Below are 12,422 nucleotides of genomic sequence, written 5' to 3'. Positions count from 1 at the left end.
GAAAATTGGACTTTTGATCATTTATATTTCCTGGCAAAGAAGAAATCAAAGAGGACAATTAGCTGCAATTCCAAACGTCGGTAGCAATGTAGATAATTTAAATTTTTCATAAAAGACGCTCGTTTATTGATCAATACAAGTAAAATGTACCACCAAGTCGCCGATCTGAAAAAAAATAACAAAATGATCACGTATCACGTCACGTGTTCAGCTATATTCGAAATAATAGTTAAGGCAAAGAAGGACGCCGAGTTGTATAATTAGGGAAAATTTCAGGCTGGTTAAATAAGTGTAACCAAAGGTACAGCTCCACAACTATAGTTAATTACCTTACACTTTTCTGACCCTGGCTTTAAACTGCTTGGGATTCTGTCAGTTAATCACAGACTTACAGTGTTTGGCTTCCGTTTGTAAGAGAGTGTTTGTTCAAAAGTTGCGTCGATTTGGTCTAAAAGATCTAAAAAGCCTAAACCCCCTCGAGAGAACAGCTAACATGCAGGGAAAAAAAGCCAAACAAAAAAAAATATTGATTTAAGGGTGAATTTCGATACTATTAAAGCTCTAACATGGCGCCGAGGTTTAGGGAAATGAAACAAAATATTTTTTTTGTTTTGGAACCTCAATCTTTATTTGATTTCTTAATAAAGTTTTGTTCCCCTAACCTGGGAGCCACGTTAGAATTTTTATATTTCAAAATTGGCCTGTTAATATTTTGTGAATTCATTCAATTCTTCGACTCGGTTGTGTGATTCCTGTGGTATCGTCTTATCAACATATTTCTTCGAACATTAGTTTTTCACATACTTGTGCAATCAGTGACAAAGGAGGGGACATTTTTCCTCTTGGGGTGGTCGGTGTAGCCAAATGGGACTTGCAGAAATAAGCTACACTTCCCTGTTGAATGTCCTTTTACCTTGGTACCCTGTGCCGCGGTTTTGGTCCATAATATGTTTCACATATAAACGGCGGTAATTTCAAATTGTTATTTGATTATGCGGACTTAAGTAATTCCATAAAGAAACAAAGTATGTGTACTTTTGTTTTACAGAAACGAAGAAAGTCGAGAAAAAATGGCAGTAGTAACAGTTTTGGCGCTAAGACTCGAGCAATTTCAGAGGTGAATCTAACGCTGGACCTTCTGCCTGCCAACCTTGCACATATATAATACACGTGAGGATGTATCGACTAAAAAGCGCTCAAAGTTCTTAGAAAAGCAGCGTAACGGTGGAAAGCAACACCAGGTATTGTTGGACGAACTTTATTTCGTGATTGCTAGGTTATTTATCAGCAGAAAGTATCAGTTCTAAATTCCATACAAAACTCGTACATGCATTTTCAAAATGTCATTAATATACAAATATATGCTTGGGTTACTTCTCAAAGGAGAAGGGCTGTTAACGCATATCCTTTTGCAGAGTGTTCAGTTCTAATCTGTGATCAAATATTGTGAATATCTTCTACGCAGTAAACAATTGCAAAATGTTGACTACGAGTAGTCTCTCTCTCGCTCAGTCCATCCTGCCCGGGCGTGGCACGAAAGAAGGAAAGTCTTCCCGAGGGAAATCTTGGGGCGAGAAGCGCACGAAAGGAGCTAGGGACTACCAACAAAGTCCTCAGGATTTTGCCCGGTCATTTACTTCTTGAGGTTAATTTACGGTCTTGCTTGACGGACTAAGCGAAAGAGGGACTACTTGTAGTCTATGCAAAATGCTATTTAGTCAGTAAACATCTAAAACAATTCGTTTTGATCGGATTGGGATTGTTCAATTTAAGGGACACCTCTCCAGCTGATACATTGTACATCGTGTTTCATTACGTACTTCCTGGAGTTTGCTGCATTTATAAACTTGTTTCATTATCTTGAACATTGACGAAAAAATTCTAAGAAAGATGTTAACTTATGTGAAGGCATGGGAAAGAAGAAACGAAGGATAAAATATTGCAATATCCACAATTTTCGACCAGAGCAGCAATTTTGTTTTCCTGACATTCTGCCACAAAATCAAATTTGATCAGTAATCTGTAATCCACTTTGTTCCTTTTAATCGTGCACTTCCTTCTGAAAATACTTGTTAATATTTTCGGGCTATAAAATCTTACTTTTATCCCACGTTTTAAATGTATTTAATTAACATAATTTTACTTAGCCCAACAGAATCTCAAAATAGCTCACCCGCCGCAAAATTTCTTTAATTCCTACAGCTTAATGTTCACCCTCTAACATTGAACAGTTGGATTAGCGATGATCCGCGGCCGGTTAAATTAAAATACATGAAGCGATCTCTCAGCTGTCAGTTAAAATGACAGCCCATATCCCAAATCTTGCAGATCTCAGAAAGAGTCAGTCTCAGCTGACAGTTAAAAGGTTGACCAATTCTCACTGACTCGAGCTATCAGTTTAGCCCACAGATACTCCTAAATAAATACTAATTAATTTATTCGCTCGATCCATCCTGCACGACCAACAAAAAAAAAGATCGAGTGGAATAAAGAGAAACTATAATAGCCTGAACTTAAATCTAACGAGTCCACAGATCATTGAAGTGAAAAATGATATTAAATTGGAGCGATTTTAACATAAGTGTACATCAAGGAGTGTTAATGAAGGGATAGCGGGGAGAGGCGTGTATAAGCTCGCGCTTAACGCGGACATCAGGTAACCCAAGATCAGGAGTTGTTTGGCCCTCCCCTCCCCCCACCCTCATGGTCCATGGTCTCCCCCCTTTACCATCGCAAAGAGAGAAGAAACGCCTGATTGCAGAAAAGCTTCCTTCTAAATAAAGTTACGAAGAACGAGTAATATACAGCAGAAAAAGTATATTCTCTTTCAAAAAAAGGATCTCAATTTGAAGTCAATCTTGTAAAATCAATGATTGCAAAGGAAGCTTTTTATATTAAATTCCAAATACTAGTTTTATAAGAATTCCTAATAAACGTTACTTAAGTTAATGAAATAACTACTTATTATTGATTGTGATTGATCAATTATTTTAAGCTGTGACCAGCGAAGATCAGATCTTGGTATTTACGTCACTAACAGGATTAAACCTGTTACTGGTATTCTTTCTACGATGACGGCCTCAGTTTCATTTCAGTGAATTTGAGTGAAAGAGTTCTTCTGAAGTAGATCCACCTGGCTCCTCGGTCATCGCGTTTATCTCCCAGGTATTGTCCGTTTAGATTGGAGTAGTGGCAATGTTTGTACCACCAGGCACCTGTATACTCTAAACCCGGGGTGGGGGAGGCACTGCCATATATGCGCTATATAGGTATGTGCCGCTGTGAGGGGTATGGTTTTCAAGCAGTTTGCTCTAGGCAGGAGCCATAGTCGGGGACGGAGACCGTAAGTCTCGGGATCCGCGCGCACCTATGATATGAGACAAGTTTTCTATTTTTAGAACAAATTGCGCCATCTTGACGTCATATATCCACGCGGATCCACGCACGTGTCAGGGGTTCTCCCGTGGATGTTGTCACGTTGCATGATCAAATGATGAGAGTTGCGAGATTCTCTTGCAGATTTTTCACAGCGATGACAGGGAATAAGGCTAGGAATTAGATCCAGGGCTTTTATATGTAGTTTTATGCTCTGAACTGATGGAAAAGGTGAGTTTTTCAGGGTCGAAAACAAGACTTCAATTTCGCGCTGTGAATGAATAATATGTGCTCGCGTTAGTTGAACGCGTAAGCTTTTGCGTTTGTTCTGTAAAGAAAAGTTATGAAAGAAAATTCTTTACTTAGGTATCGAGTTAATTTGAGAGTTTCCCGAAACAATGCTTAATCATAACCAAACCCTGTTTTTGATAGTTTCTTATTGCTTCTGTTTCTTTGGCGAGTTTGCAAAAGTTTTTTAACAGAAAGTCTGACACGTACATAAGTAGCTCATCTGCATAGTGCAGCGCGTGCACCTTCAAATCCGAGTCGGTGTTTTCAATTGTCAACAAATCTTGACAAAGATTTCTTTCGTTGTCTTTTGCGCTGAGACCCTGCAACAGTTTTCACCAACGCCAAAAGGCTACTAACATCATGCGTATTTCTTTAACATAGTGAAATTTTACACTGCGAAAATAAAAAAGAAAATAAAATACACATAGAGTTTGAATAACTCAACCAACGAAATCGAAATCGTTTTTCGAATTGATTAAAGAAAGCGTCATGGTAACTTTGCTGATTATTTCTGCTGTATATTCCCATATTTTCAGCTAAGATTCTAATATGTTCTCAAACATTTATGAACCTTAAACATATTTAAAAACTAGTGATATTATATGAGTTCGATGTACGTTTTCACACGAAAGTGGGGAAGCTAAGTCCAATTTATCATGTTTTACTGACTGTACAAAACACGCATCGGCGGGCGCTCTTTTTCATCGACAACAGACAATTTATTTGATTTTTACACAAACAAAACTGAGCAGCATCTACAGACATAAACTTTATTGTCATTTATTGGGCCTTGATAAAGCATCAAGCGTTGCTTACAATTCAGGCGAAACTCAAACTTGCAATTACTTTGTTTTACTTTTCGGTCGAGATAGACCTGGCGAATTCCTCGCAAACGTGTGGCAAGAGGAGGGAACTGGACTTTGAAGTCCTGAAACGGTGCTATATCCAAATATATCCAACTGGTTTTTTGCTGTGTTATGCGGAGCTCTTGTAAATGAAACAGCGGAACACAACTTGGTCAGCGATATGAAGCGGGACATAACTGAATTCGGCACTGTCTTACTTCACTCAAACTGGAGCAGCTTACGACGAAAATACTGAAGCAAAATTCCAACAGACATGAACGTATTGATTTGTGGGCCAAAAACACCAAACATTTAGGGAATTTGGGACGCCATTTTCCCGCGCTATATCCGCAAAAATCCACGCAGGATGTACGCGCGTGTGCCGCACATGATGGCGTAATTTGTTCTAAAAATAGAAAAATTGTCCGATATCATAGGGACAGCCCCAATACTAGAAATGGCGTGGGCTTACGGTCTCCGTCCCCGATTATTGCTCCTGCTCTAGGATATCATTTCTTACAAAACTGACTGGTTGGTTGAAGATTTTACCTAGAGTAAGGAAACCAGGAATTGCCATTCAAAAATAAGAAAAAATCAAATCGGCAAATTTAAATTTACGCAAATCAGCCTCGACAGTGTCGATAGATGGGGGGATTTGGGGAGTTTACTCTACTATAGGTTAGCAAAATTCAGCTGAACTAGCTCTGGTATAGGCTAAGGGTTCCAGGTTCCCAGCGGCACATCCCCACCCAGCAATTCCCAAAGTACCCCGCCACCTGGGACTCTACAGCACACTTGTTACTGAACCATCTGTCATTATCTCTGTCTTTTGTAGTAAGCGCCATGTTCTTATGATATGCTAACGAATCTCCCGCTGTACCTGAATATGTGTACCTCACCCCCCCTCCCCCCTCCCCTTGCGCCCTTGCCATACACCGCCGGGAAGAGAAAAGAAAGGCCTGATTGAACACCAGCTATCACCTTAGCAACTTTATTAGCAACGGGTAATATATACCAGAAAATCGTCTCCTTTTCAAGAAAAGGTTCAAAAACCTTAAGGCAATCTTGCAAACTTATGGTTTCTGGCTCATTTTTTGGAAGAAAAATTACAAGAACTCCGACCATTTCCTTAATAATTAAATCGACTAATTATTAAAATTCTTATAAGAAGTTTTTTTGAAACACATCTCAGAATAAAAACTAGCGATATAAAACGACGTTTCGATCTCCCTGAGATCATTTTCAAGTTATAGAGAAAGTGAATGAAATATACATATATAATTACAAATTAGGGCGTGAGAATGCTGTGACAAGCGACCATGGCTAACACTAGGAAAACATTTGCTATAATAACTGCTGTGAAAATTATAGTTTCTGGCTTAAATCAATGATTGTAAAGGAAACTATTTTTATCTTTATAAGAATTCCAATTCAAGAATTCCTCTTAAGTTAATGAAACAACTACGAATCATTGTTTGTTATCGATCAATTACTGTTAGCTGTGGTAAGCGAAGATCAGATGTTGGTATTTACGTCACTAACAGGATTAAACCTGTTATTGGTATTATTTCTAAGATGACGGCCTCAGTTTCATTTCAGTGAATTTGAGTGAAAGATAACGTCTGAAGTGGTACCACCCGGCTCCTCGGGCATCACGTTTATCTCCCAGGTATTGTCCGTTTAGATTGGATTCGTGGCAAATGTTGTACCACCAGGCGCCTGTATAGCGTACAGCACAGTTGCTGCTCCATGTGTCATTATCTCTGTCTTTTGTTGTAAACGCCATGTTATTATGCGGCCATGTTAACGAATCTCCCGCTGTACCTGAATATGAACCCACTTTAAGTCGATACTGCGCCTGCTCATCACCAATATTGAACTTGCCATATTTGGCGTACACTTTAACCCCGTTCCAGTCCTCTAACTCCACTCGTAGAGAGCTCGGTCTAGAGGCCGTCAGTCGGTGGATCTTGTCGTTTCCTAACCAGAACTCAGCAGTCAGCTGACCAAAGCCTGCTTTGTAGTCGTTCCATCCCCGATAGAAGTCTACCGAGCCATCTTGTCTTCTCTGAAAGACGGTCCAGCCTCCACCATCAGTGCGCATGTCGCAGTAGACAGTAAAGTGTCCTCTACCGTCTGGGTTGACAGAGTACAATCCACTTTGAGTATGGCCTGATTTTAGCAGATCAGAACAATCTGATAAGAGAAAAGGGCGCGCTTAGAAATTAAGCTATTTTGTTCATATGAAAAACTTTTCATGACAATTTCTTAACTAATATTTGGCCTGGTATAAATTCGGTTATTTCAAAAAGTAACAAACGAACATAGAAAAGTTTTGAAATTTTGTTTACTTATATTTTAGTTTACCCTTCCGGCTCTCTTTCCTAACTACAGACTGTGTGAGAAACTGACAGACTTCAAGAAAAGGAAAAGTCGGGAATAACTTGTCAAAACCCGGGAAAAAATACAAGTAGAATCCTTTTTTTAGAGGACATAAAGCAATAGGAATAAATGAAAAATCATTTCCTAAATGTTTTGTTCATACCAGTTACAACTCTAAACCAACGAGCTCCACAATAAAAACTGCTCTCGCTTCTTTGCCTTTTGCTCGACCTCGCCTGACTTTCTCTCTAACTATAGACTCGACGTCATGAGAAACGCAACTTAGGCACTGAAGGCTCTTTTTATGACAAAGTTAATCATTCAAATTCCATTCATAACTTACCTTTTGGTTTTCGAAATTCCACATAACTTACTGCTTCGATATTAAACACTCCTGCACTTGTTGCCACACAAATATAGTTCCCAGAGTCCCCTACTCTAAAATCTCTTAAGATGAGCTTCTCTTCTGTCCTATGACTCCTCCCCACGGGCAGTTCTGCTCCTTGTCTTTTCCAGCTGATGACTGGTCTTGGATCACCAGTAGCGCTGCAGTTTAACGTCAAAGTGTCGCCGGTAACAGCAAACACCTTTTCAGGTGGCTTAACGGTAAAAACAGGAAGGGAAACAACAACTAGCTGAGTTTTCCTTTCAACATTTCCTAAAAGGTTGACTGCTGAACAGAAGTATGCGTCAGAGTCACTTTTACGGACATTGGAAATTTGTAAGACACTGTTGTTATAGTGCGCCCTCCGCTGGGGTAGCTGACCAGACGACTTCCTCCAGGTCACTACTGGTGCCGGGTATCCGGTCACTTGACAGTTTGGTAGGGTGACATCACTTCCTTCCGTGACGAACTTAGGTCCCGGTTGAAGGGAAACTTGAGGATAAACTGCAAGCAAGTAAATAAATCGAAGTTAGATAATATTAATTTATTGATTTTTTTCTGTTGGGGTGTAAATGAAATTGGCCACTTTTACTTTTGTGTGGACTTTTAGGATAGACAGTTGGATGATCCCGAAAAGTGTAATAGTTAAACGGCGTGGAAAAGTGCAGTATTTGACGAGTCATGACTCTAAGACTCTCTCTAACAATATGGCTCTGTAGTGTGGTGTAGTGAAAGTTATTTTAAGTTCTTTTATGCCCCCTTCCATCGAATGGTTTTCAATCATATTGACTACACGACTGATTTAAGCCAACAGTCGAGCTCTGTTTGCTAGAGTGCTTAAAATAACGACAGCAACCCGCTGGGATAATAATTTGGCCATGTGTCGTGGCCGCTTTTAATTGATAAATTACTAACTAATAATTAACTATATCATAACATAATAATCATTGATAAAGTATATAAAGTCGTCATACCAACGATTTAAAAGTAATTTAAGCTCTAGTAAAGGTAAGGGCCACGAAAAAGGCAGCATAACAAAAGTACACATAAGTAGAAAGACTATCGGGGGAGCAAGGGGCGGAGGCGGGTTAAGTTCTTTTAGTCATGGAGAACAAGGAATAGTCGAAAGACAATGAAGCTGTCCGATAATAAACTTCGACGAACACTGAATTACTTTGTATGATAATAATAATAATAATAATAATAATAACAATAACAATAATAATAATAATAGTAATAGTAATAGTAATAGTAATAGTAATAATAATAATAATAATAATAATAATAATATACATAAAAAAAAAAAAAATTACTCGGTTCTGATTGGCTAAGAGCAGTGCAGTTCAAGTGTAACACTAATGCAAAATGTGTAACACCAGTGCAAAAAGTGTAACACCGGTGCAAATTACACATCGTAATTCTGGATTGTGATTGGCTGAAGGACAATAGGAAATTTTCTAGGCAAATGATATCACGTAAAATGATGACGAATATTTTGTGCGGAAACTTTGAAAAACGTTTTCTCGAATGAGAAAAAAATGCCTTTAAGAAAGATCTTCCGTCACTTCCTCCACGCGAATTTTTTCATGTTTATATTATTAATAAGTAATCATACGGTTTTTCTCGTTCAATTTGGAATTAATTTGCACTTGTGAGTTTTTCAAAAAGCTGAAATTGCACTCGCCAAAGCGGCTCGTACAATTTCAGCTTTTTGAAAAACTCACTTGTGCAAATTAATTCCAAATTGAACTCGAAACCGTATGATTACCTATACTAATAATAATAATAATCATAATAATAAATAATAAAAATAATAATAATAGAACATCTTGCTGACTTTCTTAGCATACAGGAACAAGCAGCCAAGTATGGCTTTAGATCCTATGAGCTTTGTAATCTCGTACAAGGCCAACATTGTAACAAAGTTGACGTAGAGCTCCTCACAAGTTCTTTGAACCGGGTTAACCGTACCAGCCTCTTCAAGGCGTTCAGTTGGTTGGGGCGCAACACGAAAAACGACAAGCGAAAAAATAGGGGAGAACCGTAGCGAGAGAAAGCAAAAGGACGCCTGTGGGCAAACTTAACAAAGTTCCTTCCACCCACTTATCGACCGCCTACACGGACCCGTAACATGACCGCAAGCTTGTGGTTTTCAGTTGTCAACTTTATACAGTGCCAGTTAGCAAAATGTTCTCGGAATATTTCAAACTTTGTCCCTCGAAAGCCAATAGTTAGAGACACATGGCAAATCACAGAGGTATCAAACTCTGTGAAGCGAAGGGTCGAAATACGGAAAACAGAACGGCAAATGTACAGATGTCACGAACCGTGGGAGTCGAGTAGACCTGTCACCCCATTTTACACACAATCTCGACTTTCCGTTCTTTACGACTTCTTCGTCCATGCCTTCGTCAATACCTTTGCCGTTGCTCCAGCTCCAATTTTGTTCAAGCGTTCAACTTGGTCTTTTTTATCATGGCCACGAGAGCTAGATAAACCACGATGATCGTTGAGACGGCGCCGTCTTTTCCATTCATCGAAGATATTACTCGTGGAAAGAGTTGAAAAATTAAACTCTTTCCAAAACTGGTGGGAAGGATTGCAAAGACATCTTTGCCATTGACTATATTATTATGCAATCCTCCTGTTATTTGCTACGACACTCAACATGGGAAAAATTTAAGACTTTAAGCGTCTTGTTTATCACAGATTTAAACACAGCGTAACTAGTTGAAACGTCTCTGACCGCCGCCATACTACATTTCTCATCTGCGTCAGTAACGCTCGAGTGTTGACAAAACCTGTCAGAGTCGACCAATCGGAGGGCATTCCAGATCCTAGTATACCGGAACGACCTTTTGTTAAGTTTGGCCACAGGCGTTCTTTCGCTTTCTATTGCTGCGCCTCTCCCCTATCCTTTCCCTCGCCATTTTTCGCGCCAACGTACCGAACGCCTGGATGAGGCTGTAACCGTAGTAGTAATAGCCTTACCGCTTATATAAAAGCGCGGGGATGTATAGAAAACTATGCGATCATCAGGCAAGGTCACAGCCTGCAAATACGGTAAAACAAAAGTCGAAAATCCGTCTGTGTTCGCAGTCTAAACGGGTTAAAGCTGAAATGAAGACGGTTTGGTGCTCCCTACCAGTCCTCTGTACCACTCTTAACCCAACTTGTATAACGCCTGGCCGGAACAAACTAACCGCGATGATGTATTTCAAACTCTGTGACCGTTCCTAAAATTATGCAAGGAATAATTTAATGTGCCAACTGCTTGGTCTCCTATCTTAACGTTTCTATGGCAACCATTTAAAAATTGTCCTTAAAACGCTTGTTATGATTGGTCACCTTTACGTTAATCTTTTTATTTCACCATATCATAAAATGGTTTTGACGTGTCGGAAATGTAGATTAATCAATGTTATAGAAACACATTAGCTAAATATCTGCGCTATAGGTCGAAAGAGTTGCCTGCAGCGTACAATCCAATGTTCTCCATGATATAGTGTGTCTCAGTTGTCATCTCGATTCATTGGATTAAAATTGTAGCCGCTTCCAGGGAAAAGCCAAAGCTATATTTGTGTAAGTTTTACTTTATAGAAACAAAGAGGGCGCTTTAGGAAAATCGAACTTTTCGTGCTCCCAAAATGATATACGTAATTTGTAAAATGCATTGTGTATCAATGTATTTCACCGGAAAACTTATGTCAGGATTCACAATAACCAGAAACTCACCATTTACTGTTAATCGCACCACTTCCTGTGAATTCCCCAGGATGTTTGTTGCTAAACACTGATACACGCCCGAGTCACTTCCGGTCACCTTTTTTAACTCCAACTTTCCACGTGAAACCGCTGATTGAGTTATTTTTGACTGTTTGCCCAGTTTACCCCACGCTACAGTAGGCTCAGGATTACCGCTGGCTGAACACTGAAACGAGGCTGTTCCACCTTCGTTCACTGTCAACGTCACTGGAGAAACAACCACAGAAGGAGATGATATCGATTCACCGGGTTCGCCTTTAGTTCCCGGCATGCCTGCAGGTCCCATGTCTCCTTTCTCTCCTTTGTTTCCAGTCTCTCCCTGTAGTCCCACAGGTCCCATGATGCCTTGCTTGCCGCTCTTTCCTGGCGATCCCATAATACCTTGATCGCCCTTGTTTCCAGTCTTTCCTTTCAGTCCTCTTCGTCCCCGGGCTCCTTTCTGTCCTCTTGGTCCAGGTGGACCGGGAGGTCCTTGGGGACCTGACGAGCACGTGACATCCTTTGACTGACAGAGATGCACTCTCCCCTGTGATAAAAGTTTGTTGATTTTGAGCATCGTTTCAGCTGTGTGTTAAGCTTCTGTCGAGTTCTCAGTTGAGTCAACGTGACGGCTGTGTCTGTGGAGTTTAAAGGATTGACCTTCTGGGAAGAAAGAAAAAACTTAGTTAAATTCAAAAAACGGAAAGACTACTATATGAAAGCATTTATAATGATCTTAAGTTTGTGTTAAAAGCAAGGAGTTTTTAGTGTCCGTGCTGCCATTATCGCCGCAGGCGAGCATAAAGTTTTCATTTGTAGCGGTACGATATGAATGAAACGGAAATACTCGACGTCTCCTTCAATCGAGACTATAAAAAGTATTTGGAGCATTAGTAGGAAACTTATCCTTTGCTCATTTCCTGATACAAAAACTGTCAATAAAAGTTACACCATCGGTGGTACCAAGATTGATCAAACTGAAAAAGTAAAGAGACTTGTTTCTGCCCTGGTCATTGTGTTTATGTTAATTGAAGGAAAATTCGTTTGAATCATGATCATTATTTTCGTGTGAAACTGTCTGCGGTGGAGTAAAGAAAACTTGACTTGCTAACCTTCAGTTCAGACATGAACAAACGGACATGTAAGAACACGTTTATTTGTGATTTGTGTTTTGGCTCACAGACGTAAAACACAATATATGTGATTTAAACAAGCTTTGATTCTGATAAATGTATTTCTTGATTTTAACCTAACTTGTCAACTCTAGCTTATATCAAACTTACCAGGAGCATTCTTGCTTATCTTCATGCCTGCGTCGTTTGATGGCGACTTGGCCTCCGCAACGCTTTCAAGGTCGTTTATTCTTTTCTTTTGTTCGTGTAGTTCCAGTTCAACTCTTA

The 12,422-nt window shown here is 39.6% G+C and overlaps 1 protein-coding gene across 2 annotated transcripts; it reads right to left on the bottom strand.

Moving 5' to 3' along the window:
* Positions 1-5,474: 5,474 nt before the first annotated feature.
* Positions 5,475-12,422, bottom strand: LOC110058616 (uncharacterized). Of its 2 annotated transcripts, none has more exons than XM_020765268.2 (4): positions 12,306-12,422; positions 11,014-11,685; positions 7,237-7,782; positions 5,475-6,707 (listed from the first exon to the last, which is right to left on the bottom strand). In XM_020765268.2, the coding sequence occupies exons 2-4, from the start codon at positions 11,597-11,599 to the stop codon at positions 6,082-6,084; spliced, it is 1,758 nt and encodes a 585-aa protein (XP_020620927.2). In that variant the 5' UTR covers positions 11,600-11,685; positions 12,306-12,422; the 3' UTR covers positions 5,475-6,081. The 2 variants fall into 2 exon arrangements, with proteins under 2 accessions (XP_020620927.2, XP_089141268.1); XM_089285142.1 differs by having other exon boundaries at positions 11,014-11,682; positions 12,306-12,410.

This window comes from Orbicella faveolata, unplaced genomic scaffold, assembly GCF_042242905.1.
Source record: "Orbicella faveolata isolate gen_17 unplaced genomic scaffold, um_ofav_v1 contig_13, whole genome shotgun sequence".
Lineage (NCBI taxonomy): Eukaryota > Metazoa > Cnidaria > Anthozoa > Scleractinia > Merulinidae > Orbicella > Orbicella faveolata.
Note: the sequence above shows the minus strand (reverse complement) of the source record. Positions and strands in the feature narration are given on the sequence as shown.